Source organism: Channa argus, chromosome 14, assembly GCF_033026475.1.
Source record: "Channa argus isolate prfri chromosome 14, Channa argus male v1.0, whole genome shotgun sequence".
Classification (NCBI taxonomy): domain Eukaryota; kingdom Metazoa; phylum Chordata; class Actinopteri; order Anabantiformes; family Channidae; genus Channa; species Channa argus.
In genome coordinates, this window is record NC_090210.1 from 11,623,703 (window position 1) to 11,646,271 (window position 22,569).

The 22,569-nt window shown below is 39.9% G+C and overlaps 1 protein-coding gene across 6 annotated transcripts in view; it reads left to right on the forward strand.

Annotated features, from left to right (window-relative positions):
* Positions 1-22,569, forward strand: part of carmil3 (capping protein regulator and myosin 1 linker 3) — a 75,530-nt gene that overhangs the window by 4,098 nt on the left and 48,863 nt on the right. For 5 of the 6 annotated variants that reach the window (XM_067475077.1, XM_067475079.1, XM_067475080.1 and 2 more), the window contains exons 3-8: positions 9,678-9,728; positions 10,840-10,899; positions 10,986-11,107; positions 15,473-15,567; positions 15,977-16,047; positions 16,187-16,260. In XM_067475077.1, coding sequence (XP_067331178.1) covers positions 9,678-9,728; positions 10,840-10,899; positions 10,986-11,107; positions 15,473-15,567; positions 15,977-16,047; positions 16,187-16,260 — 473 coding nt within the window. The remainder of the gene's footprint in view (positions 1-9,677; positions 9,729-10,839; positions 10,900-10,985; positions 11,108-15,472; positions 15,568-15,976; positions 16,048-16,186; positions 16,261-22,569) is intronic. The other variant, XM_067475081.1, reaches the window with a different exon arrangement.

Consider the following 22,569-nt stretch of genomic DNA (forward strand, 5'->3'; position numbering starts at 1 on the left):
CTCCATCTAGTCCCATCATTACCCCCTCTTCTATTTTTGTCATCTTCTGTCTTTGTTTCCTTTCTCCCTCCCTCCTTATCTGTCCATCTTGATTATTCTCCCCTCTGTTATCACCCTCCCCCGCTCTCCACCACCACCATGCCAGTCGCCTTTCACTTTCCCTCAGTTTCTACCCTTCATGCCCTTTTGTCTTCTCTCCATCTTTACTCAAACCTGTAAAAGGGTATTGAGCTCCTCTTTCCATCAGAGGCAATTCAATTAGGTCTTTGCCTTATGAGAGTTTTTTTTTTTCACTATACAAATGGGCTTTGGCTGCTGCCACTGCTTCACATTCTCTCAAAGGAACACAGGCCAGGGGAGAGGGAGATGGATATAAGCATTATTTCAAGCTCGTTGTTAAGGTCTCCCTCACTAAAAGGCAATCTTTTCACTCTAATGGATACATTTGTTTGGATGTATGATGGATGAACAGTTTGTAAATAGACTGTTTGTTTTAGTCTCTCTGGGCATCAGGCACGAAACATTCACCCATACTTAAAAATGTCATGCTGTACAAGGTGGTTAGAGAAAGTGGACCGTTTCAGGATTGCTTTTTAATAGGGAGCTGAAGTCTTGTCATTATTTTTATGAGTCTGAAGACTTAGGGGAGGCCTTCCTTTACCTTTTATCCTCCCTTTCATGTGGGACTCCCTTCACGGCTGAAGTAGATTTAGTGGGTCAAATCTGGACAGGATTCTAGCCTTCATCTTGATGCCTGTGGTTTATTTAGTTTGTGAAGAAAAAAGTTTGTTAATGTTTTACTTTACATGTAGTTTATATTTACTGTTCTATCTATAAAAATCTTTGTTCTACATCTTGCCTCTTTCTTTCTTTTTGCCTCTGTTCCCTCTGGAGACTGCTGGTATCCAGCTGTCTGTATGTGTTGACTATACCAGTCATCACACTGTGACACCCACATAGGGTTGTCCCCCATCTCCCCCAACTGAGACAGACATGGGGTTGGGGGGGGGGGGGGGGCTCAGCATGACATCCAAACAGCACCCGGGGCAACGAGTTGGAGAGCATCCACATGCTTGCTTCTCTCACTGGGTGTACACACTCGTGTGCAGTTTGACATGTGCACGAGGCATCTACACAGACCTACATGGTTCAGTGCACCAAAATTTGCCTGCGTACACACACTTACAGCCATTATTAGATCACCCTATTTGAAGATCAGAGGCAAGTCTGAAAACAAAGTATCTTCAAAGGCAGAGAGAGGGAGCAAGATATAGAAGGAGGGAGAGAGGTTAAGGGGAGGAGTGGGTGGGTGTGATGGATGGAAAAGGCGAGTGCACCCCACTATAGGAAAGGGAAAAGAGGAAAGACTGAGAAGGAGAAGGGTGGAAAAAAATCTCTGATGTGATGTGATGCCCCAGTTGCTGATTTGGTTCTTCCGCCACTTATTTATCTTGATCGGTCGCTCCGTTTTATCCTCTGTTGACTCCACAGTTCCCTCGCTCCTAACTAATAATGGGCCCATTACTGGGTGAGATTGCCACTGTTTGACAGCCCTGAGCAAACCTGGGTGCTTATTTCCACTTTGGTTCTGTGGTTACGTGGTGGTTCCATTCATGAGACTCCAGTGGGCCTCGGGTTAGAGCTCAAATTAGGGCTCCTGCAGTTCAAAAGTTGGTTGTGGTTTGCCTAGATGTGTCAATTCAGGGTTCACGGTTTCAGCAGGGAAGGTTTTTAGAAAGTTTGGTGCTGCTTTTAGAGTCAGCTCTCACTTGTTTTTATCACAAGTTTTTAAAATGACAAATCCCAAAGTTTCCACAGGGGCTTTTACAGTCTATACAACAATGACACCCTTTGTCCCAAGACAGAAAGAGTTGCTTTAAAACATCAGTCTTGCAAGCAGTTGTTAACCCTTTGATGAGTACATCTGAAAAACAATATTTAAAATATATATTTAGCGTTTTCTTAGCTCCTCTGGGCACTAACAACAAAAATCTACTTAATGCCACTGGCCGCATAGGGGGGAAGGTTAATATTAGATGTTCATTTCCACTCAATATAATTCTACGCTGGCTTCTGTATGCTCTGTGCGTTCCTTCTGTTTTTGTATCAAATTTATCTGAGTATTTAAAGAACTGTCACTGTAAATCCCCCCCCTCCGGGCTAAACATTGTAAAAAAATAAAGTTGTCCTGACAGTTGTAGCAGTTATAGTTAATACTATTACCAAATGTGGATGCAAAGATTATTAGTTACAGTTTTGTATCATTTTGGTTATTTATTTTATTGGTACCTTTTTTTGTGCTTCCTTCTTTTCTCATGTTTTATATTCATCCTCATAAATCAAGTTGTCACTAACTGAGTTTGAGTATTATTTCCAATTTGTTGCCTGTGTTTTTGACCAGTGCTTATTTGTTTTCAACTTTCTATGGTTCCTTTGGTGCTTGGGGTATTTTAACCTCATTTACATGAGTGAGTGTTTTCAATCTTCCCACTGTGCATCTTTTTAATTATTGAATTTGATCACTCTTCAGAGTTGTTAAATTGCTTTTGTTCCTCAGTGCTGTGTCCAGTGTAAAATACACCACTGACTTGTGTTTAACTGCTTTGTCCAGACCCTAAGGTAATTCTCTCTGGTAGTAAATCCAAAGCTGCGTAGTTAGAAATCTCATGTTAGACTACATGCATTAAATTTGAACTCCACAGAACAGTCGTATTATGTCTTCCGTGGCTCTGAAGAAAGCTTTTTAAAGTCTGAAAAAGCCTGCTTTACAAACAGAGGTATATAGATTGAAAGACATGGGGATTCGCCAGGCAGACATAGTTTAATGAGCACTAGCTCTTTTGGAGTTTAAATCATACTTATGACCCAAATTTTGGTTGTGTCAATATCTCATCCATCTTAAACAAACTACCAACACCCTTTCTGTCTGGATTATTATTGTTATTGCTATTACTATTTTGCCCTTTTTGTCAAAATACTTTCTGGTGTTCTGATTAATTTTTTTGTGTAGCTTGTTTTTATGTATTAATTTTTCCTTGTTTTTCCTCCATCTCCATTTTTGTTTATATTCTTCTTTTATCTAACCTCCTTTAACTGAGAAGATTCAAACACACCCACAACACACCTTCTTTCCCTCTTCCTCTCTCTCTCTTTCACACACGCACACACACACACACACACACACACACACACACTCACAAACACACAAACACACACACACGCCTAATTTAGGCGTGTGTGTGTGTTTTGTGTTTAAAGTTGAAATTGCATTCAAAGTAGAAAAAAGTTTAAACTTATAATAAAACCTTTTTGTTAGAATTGGCTCTCCTTTATGGAATAAATGTGATTATTTTGCTTTCTAGTGTCTTTAAGAAATAATTGAAATACAAATATTCATAAATAAAGAAAAAGGAAAAGGGCAACCAGAGGAGCAGTCAAGTGCAGCTTTTGCTGTCCATCAGTATACATTCAGTTGCTTCAGTAAGTGCACATTGTGTATGTATTTAAATTAGAACAAATAATGATAATAACATATATTAATGAAATAAAATGATTTTTATGTTTTAAAGGTCAAAAAATAAAATTTAACAAATATTGAGACTCTTAATTCTGTACTTTTTATAAGGCCAATTTAGTAGTAATTACAGGTCCTAATGTTCTTTGGTAAACCTCTACAAGCCTCTTACACCTCGATTTGTTTATCTCATTCTTCTCGACGGATCCTGTCAAGTTTCAACAGATTGTATGGGTAATGTCTGTGAACTGCAATTTTTAATTCTTTTCACAAATATTTGATAGAATGTAAGTCTGGGCTTTGGCTGAACTGCTCAAGGACAGTAAGAGACTTGTCCTAAAGCCAGAAAATCCAGCGTTGTCTTGGCTGTCCGCCTTCGTTATCATATTGACATATTGGCGCTATATAGTGAGAACTAAGAGAGAGACACAGGTGATTCATGTGATGTCTTGATTGTTGAGGTCATTACCCAATAGGTTGTATATAGAGTGGATTACTGCTTGTTGTTCTGTACTGATGAAGGTGCAGGCCAACCCTTGGGCCTTGATTCAGTATAATGTTGCTTGATTAAAGATAAAAAGATGCAGGCCTGTGTGTGGCCCTTGTTTTTGATTTATATTAACAGCTAGTCATCTCAGGTCTCATGCAATCTGGAGCAGGTTTTTTTTGAAGGGTAGGCCTGTATTTGGCTGCATTCATCTGTCTGTCAGTTTGGACTAGGATCCCTGTCCCTGCTACTGAGGAGCCTCAGACAGCATGTTGCAGCCCCCACTATGCTTTAGCCAGATGATGAGCAGGTCCTAGTTGTTGTCAGACATAGTGCTTGACGTTCTGCTGAACGAGTTTAATTTCGGATCTTCAGAACAAAAATGTTTGTGCTCATGTGCTTAGAGTTTTTAAATATTGTTGGGCAAATTTCAAACATGATTTGGCCTCCACCTAAGCAATTAACCATAAAGGTCTAAATGATGGAGTGTCACTAAGATGTTTGTCCTTCTGCCAGGGTCTCCCGTAAAAAAAGTCAAAAGCAAGAGACACTTGCTCAACTTGTACATTTTAATTTTAATCAGTGTAACTTGGCCTTGTTTGTGGCTCAGAGGACACTTGCAGTGTAAGTCCTGTAATGAATATAGAGTAGTAAATCTGAGGCAGCTCATGATGGCAGAATTGTCTCTTTAGGTCTTCTTTCTTTTTATGTGCAACATACTTGCATAATGGCAAACATCATCACTGCATCATCCATGATTTTCTTTTCACAGCTCTTCCCTTTGCAATGCTGCGTGAAGTGAGTTTCTCTGCAACCTTGGGGAATTTAACATTTGACGGAGTGCAGCCAATGCTGTGTGCTGTAATTAGGACTCTTTTATCATAATACATGTTGGTAGCCTATGGCGTAGAGTCTAGGAAGTAAGATTGCTGACCTTCTCTGTTCCTCCATGAAAAGGAAAAAGTATGAATGAGTCTGAGTGTGTGTGTGTATCTGACTGTGTGTGTGTTTGTGGGTGTCTGTATTGTCAGGACTGAAGGCAACTCAAAGCATCCCTGCCTCTACTTTGTTTCCATCCTCTTTCCATTATATTTTTCCTTTCTCTCCATTCATCCTTCTCTCTCATTGTCCCGATCATCCTGCATCCACTCCTTCTCCCTCTCTTCTTTTTTCTTGTAGCTATTTGGCCTCTCCCACACTTGCCGCTTATTTCCATCTCATCCCACACTCTCACATTTGCTCACATTTTGTATTTTCTCTCTGACTTTCTTCCTTTTCATTCCATTACTGAATCCGAGCCATTCTTCAACCCCCATTTCTCCTCTTTTTGCACCCATCTCTTCCCATTATTTATCTTCTTTTTTCTTTTTTAAGAGGTCCTTTGAGTTTTAGAGTACTCGCTTACCATCACTTTGATTTAAGAGCATTGGTCTAGTTGGATTTTATGAGACACTCTGGGACAAGATGTGTATTTGAGTTTTGAATACTTCCCTCTCTCTTTTTTTTTTTTCAACCACTCTAATGTCCACTTACAAAACAAGACCTGGGGCATCTGTGCTTTCAAACTCCCGCTGTCACTTCAGCACCCACATACACACACACAGGCATAAGCTGACAGATTGACTGATGGCATGGTTGTGTTCATATGATGCTGAGTTCATTTGATTGATGGTAGCTGACTGTGTGGTGTGTGCATGTGTGTGAGAGAGAGAAATAAAGAGACGGAGAGACAGGCGTGTGTTGTCCAAAGACTTAGCTTAGCAGGCTATTGTGCGTCATTAAACGTGTATCATGAGTGTCGTAACAGAGTGTGTGCTCTGGACAGCCCTGCTGGACTTATGCAAATGTCTGTATCGGAATGTTTCTGATTTTACGCTGTGTGTGTGTGAGTACGTGCATGCGTATTTTAAAATGCCCTTGTGGTCCAACCAGAAATACAGAGGGCATCCAAATCTGGCACTGATCCTCAGCTTGTTCCCTCGGAGGCAGTGCTGCAATACACACGCAATACACACAAACATGCACACAAGACCCGGGGACACACTTTGAATTGCACCATCTCGTTTGAAGTGCGAGACCCAGAGCCTGACAGCTTATGATTAATATAAGCCCCCGCCCTCTGCCCTCTCAGCTGTGCATGCATGCAAACACACACACACACAGATCCACAAACAAATACATTTGTTGTTTTTGTGCATGTACTGTACATGCACTGCCTTTATATGACACACACTCCCACCCTGCCCTCACAGCCTGCTCTAGTGCCTGCCTGGCTGGCTCTTTGAACTAGTGCTTCTGACACTGGGCTATCACAGCAAGGGCACTGCTTTCACCCCCATCCCGTCATATTTACTTAGCAGTCCTTCCCCTTTACTTCTCGTTCATTACTTTTGAGATTTTCACCTGCTGTCTCTTTTGCCAACCAGGTCAAAAAAGTCAACCATTTCATCTTGGAGGATTTCCTGGGTGGAAAATGAATCCTTGTGCGGCTTTTAGGATTTTCTGTTGATCCTTGAGGAGAAGGATTCCCAGAATCCCTCATCAGTGTGCAAAATTGTTCTGGCTAGTGGGGCTTGTCTTTAGCTCAGGCTATTTATGGCAATTAATAGCAAGAAATGGATATTTAGTCCTCATGGGTTCATGCTTCATAAGAAAATTCATAAGAAAATCTTGGTCATCTGATCTGTCTTTGACAGCTAATTTACTTGTGGTAACTTGTGGCCAGAATTAAGGGCTCGTACCTTAATTGGATCGAAGAAAAACAATATTGTAAAAACTGTGCACCTGGTTTTTTGCTACAGAATATTACATACAATTTTAGGAATTCTTATAATAAACATCTAATAACTCACATCTAACAATTAAAACTGAAGATATCAGAAATAATATAAAATAATTCTTAGTAGACGTTACATTAACTTAACGTCTACGTCACAATAAATAAAATTAGATGTGCCTAAACAATATCTTAGCATTCAGACTATTGTTTGCTACAAGCCAGTGTTGGCTGTTTATCAGTCACCGCTATTTTTAATGGCAAGGCATCAATGTGGCCGACATGTTGGTTCGGGGAAGCTTTGCCTTCTGATGGATTTATGTCTACAAGAGGTTTATTTATTATTATCATCATGACCACTTCATTTACAATAAGTTTTTCAGGAGTTTGGTTTGTTACAAATTCTAGTCATGTAATAAAAGTCATAATTACATCAGACAGTCTAGTCAGTTCATTAAATTCTGTTTTTAATACGTCAGTATTTTGTCAAGTTTTACCATATCATTAAATGACAAATTCAATTTTCTAGTTTGACAAAACCAATTTTGTGAAATACAATTTCATCTGTGAAGTGTTTGATTTTAGCATTTCTTTCATTAAAGCAAAGAGACACAAATGTGTGCTGCTCTGCGGCCAGAAACTTCCTACACTATGGTGATACTAGAGATTTATTTGAAGTTGAGTTATGCAGCTATGTGTATGTGTGATTTATAGATTTATAATGTATATTACTTTCGACTAATAACTTATATAGACACTAGCCTTTTGTTAGTTTAATAGAGGTATTACAAATTGTGATAGTTCAACTTCTATATTATTTGTTGCTTGGGAATTTGTATTAATAAATCCCACATCCAAAAGCAGAACAAAGTCTGACATTCTGTTTGAACTGACTAGAACCCCACTGTAATATGTCAGCGTGAGGGTTATTCTCACAGACCCAGACGAAGCATCTACGTGTGTATATCAATGATCAGTCAGTACTTGACTGCTGTGTAGCTACAACATACTGGGTGGAAAATGACCTGCACAGGTAGCAAATGCTAGATGGTTTATTGACTGACAGACTTATGCTTCATGAGAACAGCAAAGAGACTTCATTCAAACGCCCAGTTTAAACATAAAAACAGTATAGAGTAGTATGACACTCCCTAAAAATGTTTGGCAGAGCATCAGACTCTTGTTAATGTGGCAATAGCTAACTGTACATTGGCTGTACCAAGCAATAAATCTTGAAACAACTTTCAAAATCTAAATGGGAAGCTCCTTTTTACCTTTTTACCCTCTGGGTTTTACCTTCACCGCTGCACATACAAAAAATAACTGTCTGGAGTATTGATTGTCTCTAATGATAAAATGGGCTGTAAATGATACATAAGGAGGAGAGAAGCCCTACGCAAGAGGCCTTGTTCAGCATCAGAGGATCAAATCGGCACCTGTCAGAGAGCCTGCATTATTGATGCCTCTGTTTACCTGATGAGACCTTCTGTCACGTTGCAAAGCTTCTGAAGGGAGAAAATGCTTCTGTCTTTCATTTCTATCTATATATATCTCTCACCTTTCTATTTCCTCATTCTCTGTGCCTCAAGGTCCCATCACACTCCCCCCGTTCCTCTCTGGATTTATATAAGAGTTTTCAAACTTGTCAAGATTATGTGATTGGACTAACAATCTTCTGCAAAGGCCCCTCCACCAGCTTAGTGTGGAGACTTTTTTCTTCTTGTTGGGGATATCATTCTGTCATCTCCTTTTCATCTCTTGTTTTCATTACTCTCCCTCTCCTCTTCCTCCTCTCTATGGAATCTTTTATGGATGTCTACATAGTTAAGACACGGGGCTGATATGTGAGGCCAGCTTTGCCAGGAGTTGATTTAGTATAGTCGAAGGGAATCTGAAGACTTTATTATCAGGAGGAAAATCTGGTGTCTCTGTCCATCTATTGCCTCCTCTCTCTCTCTCTCTTTGTATGTTTTATTTTCTTTCCTCCTCTCACCACCACTCAGCAGGGCGCCATTAGCCATTCAGCACAGAGAGGCCTTGAGGAATTGAAAGCGACAGAGCAGAAAAAGAATAAAAAAACTGAAACGGGAAAGGAGACAGGGGAGTTGGTAGAAGGGGGTAGTGGGGGGTGGCAGGAGGAGATGGAGTGAGGTGTTAAGGTGGGGGCAAACCAGACAGGGCACAGTGGCGGGGAGACGGTGGGATTAGGGATTAAGAAAGAAGATGGGGAAAATGAACCGATTTCCATGGAGATGAAAAGAAAAATGCCAAGTTGCAAGGGAGGGAATTATGGACAAAGCAGGAACAGTATTTAAAAGCCAGCTGAAAAAGAGCAAAGAGAAAGTGTGGGCAGCATTAATGTGAAGGAGGGGTGAAGATGCACAGTGCAGGCATGGGGTATGCTAATTATGGACTTTTGAATTATGAATAAGATTAATTACATAGGCAAATTTAAATATATTCACATTTTCTTTCTCTTAATTTACTCTTTACTTTTAAATGGTAATGCTTTTCTTTTGGCACCTCTCTTTTTGCTTACTCTTTCCATCTTCTTTGTCCTCGATCTCCCCTTTTTTACCCTTAACTTACCATTAGTTTCTCCAATGTCACACTGAGGCATCTGTTGAATTAGTGCTACTTAGTTCCATTGGCACAACTTAGCACGATAAACTGGACTGTCATATGACTTGCAATCTCGCCATAATATTTCTTGCACACACTCCCTATCATCATTAGCTTGCTAATGTCTAGAGTGCTTAGCATGACTTATGAACCATTTGGATGAAATGCAGAGATGATTTTCTCTCTTTATGGGGTGTTTGTGCTGTGCTATTTTTGCTGCGATTTGCATTTTGCATTTCCTGTTCTGTGACAGAAAAATGAATGTGTTCTCCCCTCAGGTCCTGGCAACATGGAGACTGTATCTCTTCGCTGTCAAAGTGCCCACCAAGGTAAATGTTCCCCTGCTCTCAGTGGAATTTTATGGCTTTCACTTGCCAGCCTTGATCTCATGGTAATTCACAAGAGACAAGTGACAAAAGTATCTGACTTTTAAAGCAGGAGATAAGAGATAATGATGATGACTGTACGGAAGATGTTTTAGTATGATACAAGTGATGATAATGATTACAATGAAGATGACAAGGTGGCAGATGGCAAACAGCTAGTGGTTTAAAGCAATAGTTTGAAATGTTGGTGGTTTATTTGTTTCTCAGAGTTAGATGAGACAATTGATAACACCAGCAGCTGGTTGGCTTAGCTTATTGTGGTCTTAGACAAGATTATGACCTAACAAGTTATAACATGTCAATTGGTGAGCTTTTGAATTGCAGGAAGGTGCATTTAATTACCCTGGGCAAAGGCAGGCTAGGTGTTTTTTCAGTCTTTATGCCAAGCTACGCTATTAAACCGTACATTACTCCTGTCAAACTCAGGGTGTTCATTTCTGAAGGAATAAACATGGCTGGGATCAGGTTGTTGCACATCCCTATTCCCTCTTCTTATTAATGTTATGTTTGACCTCTACCTCATAAGGTTGTGGTCAATTATTTTCCCCCATATGCAGTAATCCGCTGTACAGAGTTGCAGTAGGTAGATCCACATTGTACCAGAGCTTTAGTTTGGTTTAGAGCTCTCTTTGTTGCTGCCTACAGCAACTTAAATAGGAAATTAACAATTCAGCAATTAAAAATAAAACTGAACTGACCAAAGATGCTTTTAAAAATCTCGAACTGTAGAATTATGGGTAAAACTACAGTAAGTATTTTTGGGCCAAACCACAAAGTCCCTTAATGTATTCAACAAACTGTTAATTCAGCTAACTTGGGGTTTTACTTTAAACATAAATAATGATTTCAAACCACATCTGACTTTATTTTAGTGATGTTGCTGCATTCCTAGATCTCAGCAGTTAGGTTGGTAGGGAAAATATTATTATGATCCAGAGAAATTTTGGAATTAGAATATAACCCCCAAGTTGTAAGAAGATGTATTTATCCTTAAAATTCCATGCAAAATAATATGTAAATGTGGACCACAGTGATGTTGTTCTGCTGGTTTTAGGTGGAGGTCACTTTCAATTTCTTGGAAATCAGAGCAATGAACACCTACCCAGAGCATCAGGTGAGGTCATTTTTTTTCATCCCATTCAGTCACCACAGCAGTGTAAAGCACTACCATAGAAAAACTTGTTTGTCCATACACTACAGGTTGTCATCGATACAGACAAAACTACCTACTCACTGAGGCTGCAGACCCAGGACCAGCTGGATCACATGGTCAGCCACATCAACTACGCGCTCTCCCGAGTCTTCAACAACTCTATTTATGCGTAAGCATCACAGAGCATTCAAGCCTCAAGCAAAGTACGAGGCTTTTTTTTTGTGTTGTATGAGCCGAGGAGTCCAAACAAGTGGGCCGACGTTAACAGCACTCGACAGTGTGTTGGCAAGTTGGCAGCATCACTTTCGGGCAGTTTTCCCCTACAACACCGAATGCATTCTTTTATAGCAGTAGTTTGCATGCATTTCTGTGTCACAGCAGACTTTAACACCCCACAATCACTGGGATTAAATCAGCCGGCTGACACTAAGTAGGCTGTTACCTGTAGGCATTGTGTTTGTTCTTTTGAAATTTCTAAAACAGTTACTTTGTTGAAAGCAGTTAGCAGCAGAACATGCAGTCACTGATTGAGCTGTAGACTTAGGGCTTTAGTAGAAAAATCCATACTAAAGCTGCATTCAGAAAGTAATTTTCCATACGTTCAACCCAATTTTGTGTTGTGTTGGTGGGGGTGTGTTGACAAGGATGTAATATAACTCAGAAAGTACTGTAGGTAGCAGCAGCTGGAGGAACAGATGTATGTGTTTAAAGCTTTTCAAAACACACTAGAATAAAATAATCACAGGCAGGATTTTACAACTCTGAAAAGTTATCACTGCGGCAACTGTTTCATCTGTGCTGTACAGTGCCTATATAAAGTAGTGGAAATACACCCCCTTTACAAATTTTCACATTTGTTTATAACATTGAATAATTGTAAATTAAATTATACTTTTCAATAGAAATGTACAAAAGAAGAAGTACAAAATAATCAATATTTAATAAAAATTCAAAACAGACAGTAATTGATTTCCTCCTTTAGAGTAACTCACCTAAATCATCACTGATGCAGCCAGTTGGTTTTAGAAGCGACAGTTAGTTCATTGGAGATCACCAGTCTGCAGTGAATGTGTTTAAAGGACTGCAGTAAAAATACACCTATATCTTAAAAGTCCAATTCAACTAATTCAACTTTATTTATATAGCGCCAATTCACAACAAAGTCATCTCGGGCACAACTTACCACTTACTGTTAAATTACTATCCAGGTAAAGATCTACACTATGAAGACAAAACAAAACTCCATCCAACTCAGTGAAAAGATGACTGAAAATGAGAGGTAAGGGGTTAGATACGAGAACATTTCCACGTCACTGAACTCATCATTAAAAAATAATGATGGAAGGAATGCAGACTGTTCTCAAAAACTGAATGACCGTGCAAGAAAGGGACTTGTGAAGGAGGCCACCAAGACACCGATGACTCATCTAAAGTGCTTACAAGCTTCAGCAGCTTAGATAGGGGTAACTGCTTATGTAGCAACTGATGCCTGGGTTCTTCAAAGTGTTATGGGAAAGTGGGGAGCCAACTGAACAAAAGTTTTTGGTCTGACGAGGCCAAATATATTTGTGTAGTTGGTGATTTGCCCTGGTAATTGCAGTAAGTTGTGGGTTATTATTGGGTTATAAAGGTATTACCATGAGTGAGAAGGGTGGCACAAGCTAAACAGCCCTCCATACACTTTCTAATAGTGAACAATGTTATATAATTTGCGTCGTGCTGATGTATCACAGTTGCGGATTCATCTATGTAATGGTGTAGCGGTATATAAAATATTACCACCATATCACTATACCGAAACTTGTTCTTTATTTAAACATGCTTCCACATCATAAACATGTTAAACTGGGTGAATAAAACCCCATAACCTACTACATACCAGTATGTAGATGCATTTTACCTGGGGCAGTAACTGTGGTCTTCGACTGAAAGTTGGTGTGACAGTATTTGTGCACTGTATTTATTCATTTTAATCACTGATTAAAGTTGACGACATTCAAGTAGGGAAATTTGCCTCCCTAATCCAAACTAATTCCACCAACAGTATCTGTTTGCATATACGTGATTGGCCAATGCAGTGGCTTGCCAGATGATGTCAAGATGCATTGCAGAAAAAAAAACGATTGCACAGTTAAATCAAGAAGTGCTGTCTTCTTCAAGAATAGTGAGTTTATTTAAATGGCCTGACATTAATGGAAATCCAAATAGGGCTGTGTGTATTCCTTTTCCTTTCTGAAGAGGAAGTCACTGAGGAACACACTTGCAAACAAAGCTTGGATAGAGTAAATCTTTTTCCCATGGTCGTGTGGATGTATGGGTGAGCAGGCAAGCGAGGCCGAGTGTGCTCCCCTTTTCTCTTGGGTCTCTTCTACAGTTTCTAAGAGCTATAGGATTGACTGTGCTCTGGCTATTGACCTGCACAAGGCTATCTCCTCACTCCATCATCTTTCAGAATGGCTCTTTTCCATTAGTGCCACTGTGGATGATTGCTTCCAGTGAGAACATTTAATGAGTGGAGCAAAAGAGGGAGGGAAGTTATTGTGGGACTTATTGTGTAGCCTTGTAACTGATTGGTACTGCTGTTTTGAGTTCATAATGCTGATACTATCAAGAAAACATGCATGTATGTGCCCACACGCGCCGGGGGCAGATGACGATTATCGAGATAAGGTGGGGATTAGGGTCATGGATGTGGTTAGGTGTTGCGTGTGATTTGTTGACAAATGGGATTAAGGATGCTGTTTGTTGAGTGCAAGAGTATAGTGGTGTAATCCTATCAAAAAGCCAGAGCAGGTACTGCGCAGTATTCTGTACAGACACAGTATTTACTATGTGGTCCCAGTCCCTGTGCTTTTCAGCCTACTAAATGTTTTTGCCAAACGAAAAAAAATTCCCAGCACAAAGCACAACCAGCAAGCTCATGAACATGTTTCTCTCATATAATTGCAGTGGTAGCTTCAAACAGCATCCCACAGAAGCAGTTTCACAGTTTGTGTTATTTATTCACGTCATAAGCAGTTTCTAAGTTGCACACATTCAATTTCCATCTTAATTCTGACTGCAGCAGCTATAATCAATAAAAGAACGAGCCTGCCACAAATTAACATTTGTCTGTTTAAATAAGACAGTGTTATTTTAACAATATTATGCAGCTGTGTTTTGTTTAGTAGGCGCCGGCTAATTTTGGCAGTGAATCTTTGCAATTCAAAAACCTTTTGGTAGCCTGGAAATTGTCTGGGAATGTATTTTTATGCATAACAATGTCTGCGGGAAAAGTGCTAGCATTGAGTGGGAGGGTTGCACTCATTTATTCATTTGCACCTGAGAGCAGCCTTGTGCCAGAGCGCTGTCTCTTGGGCACTGAAGTGCTCCACTTATGCAGCTGGGAGAACAGTGCCTTGCTTAAGGGGACTTTATCAGCTTCTATATTATTACCATCCAAGTTTTAACTAACCTTTAATTGGGACAAGAGGTCCTAAACACAACACCACTTTTCAGTTATCAAGCTTTGTGCCACTGCTAAAAATATACACAATGAAGATGATGCATTTTGAACTTTACTCACAGAATGGCTCAGGGGATGCAAGTCTGTTGTTTGGTCCAACACTTTGGTCCAGATGTTAGTATCTCCACAGCTTTTGGATATACAGTAGTTCCGTCATAGTCCCAAGATGATTAATTGTAATGACTTTGGGGATTCCCTGACTTTTTTGTAACATCACAGTGAAGTTGACATTTATGTTTTTGACTGGGACACCTTTTGTTGCTATACAATTTTGTACAGACATTCATGGTGCGCAGATAATAATCTGCACTATCAGCAGGAAGAAGCTTCCATTTAAAAACTCTACAACATGAACATAACACATTGCAGTTTACCATGAGAACACTTTTGCTAAACTCCCTTTCAGTTTTCCTGGAAGCACCTTTGCTTCTTTGAAAATCACACGCTGAGACTTCTGTGAGTCACTTTAGGCAGCTGAAGTAAACTCAGCCTGAGGTATTGTGCATCATATTTGTAACATTTTAGTTTGGCTTCCAGGTTTTAAGGCCGTTGTACTCTTGGTACTTAAATTGCTTTCATAAGCTGTGATTCAGGGCATCTGCTGGTCATGTTCATAGGTGGGCCACTCCAGGGGAACCAAACTACAGTCATTTCCAGTTCTTTTCAGAATCCCAGTATTAACACCTTTAAATTTGGTAAAGATTCATCTTCTATTCTGACAGAAGAATAATCCCATTTGTGATCCTTTAGCTTTGAAATCTAGCACCATCATTTCATCAAAACGTCTCCAATACTGTATTAATACCTGCAGAACTATTGTGCCAAGATTCATTTGTACCCATCACCTTTAACATCATACTTGGTTGTTAAAAGCTAATTAGAACACAGTATGATGTTGTGGTAGCTTTATACTTGTGACCCTGTTATTGTAGCATGCTCATGCAAGCATGCTAAAACCCCTGTGTCTGTACTTATGTTGCTTTAAACTCTTCTTTGTTTTGTTGAAACCGTATCTTCTTTGCCTTTCAGTCCTCCTATTTGTCGAGCTGAGGGTGACGTCAATGATGGAAGTCACAAGTTTTCCCCTAACTCCGAATCGTCATTAGAGCCCCAGAAAACCTGTGGTGAGTCTTGGCATCACATGCATGCACGCAGACATAAGCACACTTTAGCCTGCATTAACTTGCTTGCTTACTAAGTCAAACCAAATAATTTTGGAAACTTATCATTAAGTGTGACGGAAGACCAATGTTGCTGGATCCACTCCCTTTTTCCTAGTAATCCTATTAATCTTCAAGCAGAGCCCCTTCATGGTGCAACACTTTCATCTAACCTCAACATTTACAGCTAATATCTCTCTCTTTCTCTGCTGACAATCTCACCCTTCTTGGCTTCCCCTTTCATCTCTGGCATACAGCCTTTTTACTCATTCTTTCATATGCTGTCCATTCTGCTTTATTCCATCCTTACCATTTTTGATCCCTTATGGTCTGGTTTGGATTGATTTGTTGTTTTCTTCTCTCCATCTTTCAGGAGGTTTTTCTGAGACCTATGCAGCTCTTTGCGACTACAATGGAATTGGCTGCAAAGAAGAAGTACAGTGGGTGAGGACGCCATGTGAATCCGCTTCTGTTTGTTATGTTTTTAGACCTTAAGCTACAATTTTTTTTTCCAGTTAAAATACTGGACTCTTTTTATGTTGCTTTCCCTCTGTTTCTTTCTTGACCTGCCTCTGTGTTTCAGGACGTTGACACCATCTACCACTCTCAGGACAACAGGGAGTTCAACTTACAAGATTTCAGCCATCTTGACAGCAGGTGACCTTAACCATACCAATTCTTATTGCAGTACACCAGCATGCAATTATTGCAAAGAAACAATTAAATTCTGCCAAACTTAGACTGCACCATTATACAGTGCTGTCAGAGTGTGTGTATGTGTTTGTGTTTGTGTCTGTGTGTGTGTATTGGCTTTGTACTCCAGCACATTGGATTTGAAATGAAGCAATGATAATGAGGTATAAAGTGCCAACTTTCAGCATTAATTTGAGGGCATTTACATCAGCATCAGGGGACATTTAGGGTACAGAAAGTAATTGGACAAGTTAACACAAACTCATTATATTTTATATTTGTCACTTCTGTTACAGCCAAAGCATTGGCTTTCTTCTTTGCAATCGCCTGCCAGAAATGTACTGCAGCCATCTTCACATTTTCCAGGTTTTAGAGGCTCTCTGCCATTAAGCACCTGCTCAGCTGCGTTTAACTTTGGTGACTGACATGTCCAGTGACTGGAACATTACAATGTGATGCACAATGCAGCCGTAATGCAGTGTAGTTGCCCATCACTTTTAATAATGGGTATGTACTGGAAATGTAACGGTCTTGTATGAGGCATTTGTGTATAATAAAGCTAAAGAGTTTACCGTGTGGCTGAAAAAGGCTTAACTGAGGTGGTAACTTGTCTGTATGTTTAGGGTGACTGATCTGCTGCACTGTCTTAAAAGAGGCCCACACTGTTCTCGTGCACAACTCACCATTCTTTCACTTTCTAATTGTTTAGGTTTTTGACAGATATTTGTGGGTGATGTCATAAAACATGCAGAGGTGGCAAAACTCCCCACATTCCTCACTCAAGATGAAGTAAATAAAAGAACTGAATCAACTTCTTTACCAAAGTAAAAGTAAAGAAGTTTAAAATGTATAAAAGTAGAAAGTACACTTTTACAAGCTGTTTCTGTGGAAAGCTAACTGGAATTTTGGACAAAAAAAATGTTTAATTCTTTTTTTAAAAAATAAATCTATATTAAAAACATGCAGTAGCTCATGCAAATGTTTTTAAAAGCTGCAGTAGCAAAATAACCAATCCAAATTATTGTGCTGTGTAGGGGGCAGACTTAAACAGGGCGAGGCAAATTTCTAGTTTCTGAACTCATCTAATAGCCACTGCACTATCTTACTTTGGCTTTTTTGTGAGCCTGTTACCCACAGAACCCTTCTCTGCATAGGTCCATGTAGGCATACAGTAATTCTGCTGTAAGCAGCTCCTGACAGTTTGTCATTTTTCATTTGTGTCGTTTGTGCTGTCCTTTGTCAGTTGACCACATAGATATGGGTTAGCAGGGCCCTATCAGCATGCTGTGAATATGTGGCAAACCATTGTCATCGTGCTTACAAAAAATGTTTTTATGCACAGGAATGGTTTTAGTGATTAAAGAGGCTGTATTATGTTATTTAGTGTTTTTAAAGTACCAAGCTGCTGTGGTATTGGAGCTAAATGTATGTGGAAGACATCATGCAAAAATAAAACCTTCTTTCTCTGCTCCATCAGCTCTATTGCAAGATTTTCCCCTGGCTTCCAGAGAATATCTGGAATCTCCCAAAACCTTTTTAACAGTACAGTCCAGTATCAGTCCACAAACAGACCTGGTTTGGCTCTCCAAGCCCATTGTGTACACCTCTGACCCTGGCTGCAAAATCCTCTGAGTTTTGTATGTGGTGATCAGTGTGTCCAACTACGGGTGACAGGATGGTGGCCAGGTAATTCGCAATGTTGTTAGTTGCTGCGTTAATGCTGCTGATGATGGTGACAATGGGACAGAGCAGAGACTCAGAGCCAAAGGGAAAACCTGGTGATTTCTTACATGGTGGGAGTGTTAGAGAAGCTCTTCAGAAGGACCTGTTCACTTCAAACCCACCAACACACTAAAGACAAAGACAAAGACTTATCGCCCCAAAAGGACCAAACACCAAAACACAAGAAGAGCAACGAAGTGTATGCAGTCCAGTGCAGTGAAGAGAGCTCAGAGCTCTACATTGGGGAAACCAAACAGCCTCTACACAAGAGGATGGCCCAGCACCTCAGGACCAGAATCAGCAGTGTACCTACCTGGTATGAGAAGTCAGGGTCATAATCATTACATTTTGATGACTCCACCCTGTTCCCACCTCATAACAAGTTCAGTTCAATTCAATTCAACTTTATTTATATAGCGCCAATTTACAACAAAGTCATCTCAAGGCACTTTACAGAATAAAGTCCAGACTACACAAGTATGTAGAAGTAACCCAACAAATCCCCCTTGAGCAAGCCCTAGGCAACAGTGGAGAGGAAAAACTCCCTTTAATGGGAGAAACCTCCAGCAGAACAAGGCTCAGGGTGGGCGGCCATCTGCCTTGACCGGTTGGGGTGAGTGGAAAGTGGAGAAAGAAAAGAAAAGAACAACGAAAAGCAACAACAAAACAACAACAAAAAGCAACAAGAAAAGCAACAACAAAAAAAAGCAACAACAAAGCATTGTACAGGTTGTAGGACACAGAATTAATGGCATACAGTGGTGACAAATAAATGTATAGAGAAAAGCTAGTTAGGGTTGATTGAGGAGTTTTAACTATAAGCTTTATCAAAAAGGAAAGTTTTAAGCCTAGTCTTAAAAGTAGAGAGGGTGTCTGCTCCCCGAATTTGGATTGGAAGCTGGTTCCACAGGAGAGGAGCTTGATAGCTAAAGGCTCTGCCTCCCATTCTACTTTTGCAAACTCTGGGAACCACAAGTAGGCCTGTATTCTGGGATCGAAGTGATCTAATCGGGCGATACAGGACTATGAGATCTTTTAAATATGATGGAGCTTGACCATTAAGAGCTTTGTATGTAAGGAGGAGGGTTTTCAACTCTATTCTAGATTTTATGGGAAGCCAATGAAGAGAAGCTAGTGAAGGTGAAATATGATCTCTCTTTCCTAATCCAGTCAGCACTCTTGCTGCAGCATTTTGGATTAATTGAAGGCTTTTTAGAGACTTATTAGGACACCCCAGAAGTAGGGAATTACAGTAGTCCAACCTAGAAGTAACAAATGCATGGACCAGTTTTTCGGCATCACTTTGAGACAGGATGCTTCTAATTTTAGCAATGTTCCGTAGGTGGAAGAAGGCTGTTTTAGAGATTTGTCTTATATGTGACGTAAACGCCAAATCTTGGTCAAAGATAACTCCAAGGTTCCTCACCGCAGTACTGGAGGCCAAAGTTATGTCATCTAAAGTAACTATATTGTTAGACAGCATATTTCTCATGTTTTTAGGCCCAAAGAGGATGATTTCAGTTTTGTCTGAATTTAGAAGTAGGAAATTGTAGGACATCCAGGTCTTTATGTCTTTTAGACATGCTTCATGTTTCACAGATAAATAGAGCTGGGTATCATCTGCACAGATTAAAAAGTATTGGTCCTAACACAGAGCCCTGTGGAACTCCATAGCTGACTTTGGTGCATAAAGAAGAGTCATCATTAACATGAACAAGTTGGAATGTATCTGACAGATAAGATTTAAACCAATTTAATGTGGTTCCTTTAATCCCAAATCCATGTTCTAGTCTCTGGAATAAAATGTTGTGGTCAATGGTGTCAAATGCGGCACTAAGGTCTAGTAAGACGAGTACAGACACAAGTCCATTATCTGAAGCCAGGAGAAGATCATTGGAGACTTTTACCAGTGCTGTTTCTGTACTGTGATGAGCTCTAAATCCTGACTGAAAGTCTTCATACAAATTATTCCTGTAAAGGTGATCACATAATTGTTTTGCAACTACTTTTTCAAGGATTTTAGAAATAAACGGGAGATTTGATATTGGTCTATAGTTGGCTAAATCACCTGGATCAAGACAAGGTTTTTTTCACCTCAAGTTCAGACCAGGGAGGACCAAGCCTACTCTGGAGGATATAACTAGTTTCCCTAGTCACTTTATTCAGACCGAAGACGCTGCTTTGACAAGTAGCGAAAAGTTTCTAACCAAGAAGAAAGAAACCCCGTTGACATGATTCAATCTTCTGATAACCAAACCTGGATGAATGAGAATCTTCACTGAGTGGTGTGCCAGTTAAGTCGTTCTCAATATGTCTCCAAACAATTGCTCCTGTTATAATTACCATCACGACTAGATATCACCTAATTATATCAAGTATTGATAATATGTGCCTTCTCGCAGTTTGCCTCTACTGAAGCATAATTATGGCTGTGATATCAGCCACTTAAATGAGGTGATAACATTTGAAATGACTGGTTATTACTAGTGATTTAATCTTAAATTCCTCACATTACCTAGGATTAACTGTCTAATTTGGTCATGAAATGTGATGACCTTCATACTCCTACTTTCCTTTGTTTGCGTTCATTTTAACCGATACACAAGACATAGGAGCTGCTTAAGAACATTTACTGCCCCCAGTGGTCGATCCGCATGTCATTTTGTACTGGATTCTGGGACTTGTATTATTATAATCCATTTGTTGTTCCCACCAGTAACCACAGGTCTTGACAGGAAACTAAGGATCAAGTCTTTGGGTTGGTAACTGAAGCTGAAATGCAGCACCTAGCTTGTTTCCTTTTAAATTCATAGTTGTTGAGCCCAGACCCAGAGCAATAAAAAGCCTCACCGTGTTAATATTTTGTGACTGCGCTATACTTTTGGAAGTGTTCCCCACTTTATTCTGCATCATACTACTTTTGCAGAAATGTTTCCCAGATGGTACAGTGCATCTCCTCAGCTTGTCAGTCCTCCTCTTCTCTGACATTAGATAGGGTATTTGTCTAACAAGACCCTCTCTGTGTAAAATGTTGAGTGTGTTAGTATTTCTGTCTCTGACTTCCTTTGTCATATGTCTTTGTTTAGTTGTGTTAGACTTTTGGAAACATCATAGAGGAGGAGAATGATATACTTGTCAGAAGTAAAATCCATGGCTTGTAAATAGCTGTAGGATGCCATATGTCTTCTCCTCTACCTCCCCTTGAGTTTCTTTTTAAAGTCTCCTGATTCCTTTCCCAGACATATTGGGGAAGAGTGTATGTATCACTGGAGTGCAGATGATCATAATAATATTTGACAGCTGACATGCAAATGGAGGAATCATCCTAGCTTACTTGTCTTTTGTTTGAGGAATGTTTTGTCCTTTAGAAAGCCCAGAGACCTACAGAAATCCTTCTACTTTTCTGTGTAGAAACAACAATCTCGCCTGAAGAGGATACATTTACACTTAAAAATGCATATCTGATCACAAGAGCAAAGCCTTGTTATGCTCTTAAATCAAAAACCCATTCATAGAGGCATGATTGCAGCAGAAACTCATGAATATATTAATGTCTTTTTTATTGAGAGCTAAAAATCACTGCATCACTGTTGTTTTTCCTCCAATCTTTTATAGAGTGTGTGATAAAGACAATGGCTTTCCAGGGGAAGCTGCTGGCTTCTTTACTTCTTTCTTTAACATGTTGTTCCCTTGAGTCCATAGTCTAACACTATAATTCTCAACATTTATATTTTTTAGAGAGAGGCTGTGTCAAATTAAAATTGATAGAGGAAGAACCACATAGGGAATTAATCTAGAAAATGTACAAAAGACTAAAGAGTAGGTCTCTGCATGATCATGTGCGAGAGGTTATTCGTGGTGCATTACTCTCTCCCTCCTCTCCTTGTCCTGACACATTTCCATTTCCTATATGTCTGATTGAGCCTTTCTACCGTTACCATAAACGACAGGACAATAGCTTTTCTGCTGACTACTGTCTAAACATTGTCCCCGCTTATTCCTCCCGACTGATATCGGACACCTTTTTCTCTGGGCCTGTCTCGTACCCATGTTATTCACTTCCTTTGTTTTCTCCCCTTTCGTCTTCAAACCTCTTTTTTTTCCAAACAACTGCTACACACACATACACTTTTCCCCTTTGGGTTTTCTCTGGCCACTGCAGGTTGACACCTTGTTGTAGAGGAGACAGTTTGTATGTGTATTTAAGTCGAGAGTTGCTGCTTGCGTACGTTTGTTTGTGTGGGCAAGAGAGAAATTGTTATGCCTCTTGGCCTGACAGTCAATACACTGTGCATGCACACACTTCTTCACTCCACAACATTTCTCTGACATTTTGTCGGATTTAGTCTTTCCTGTTACTGAAGCAGGACAGCAGCTCCACATCTCAGTGCTACCATCTGCTCTCACCTGTCATACCTGCTACCGGACCTGTAAGTTCTCGTGTTCTGTGTAGAGCTGGACTGAAGCATGGACTTTTTACAGTTATAATCATTTGCTCCATCCATATCGATCCACAATACTACTGCAAAATTTGTTGAGACTACTTAAAGT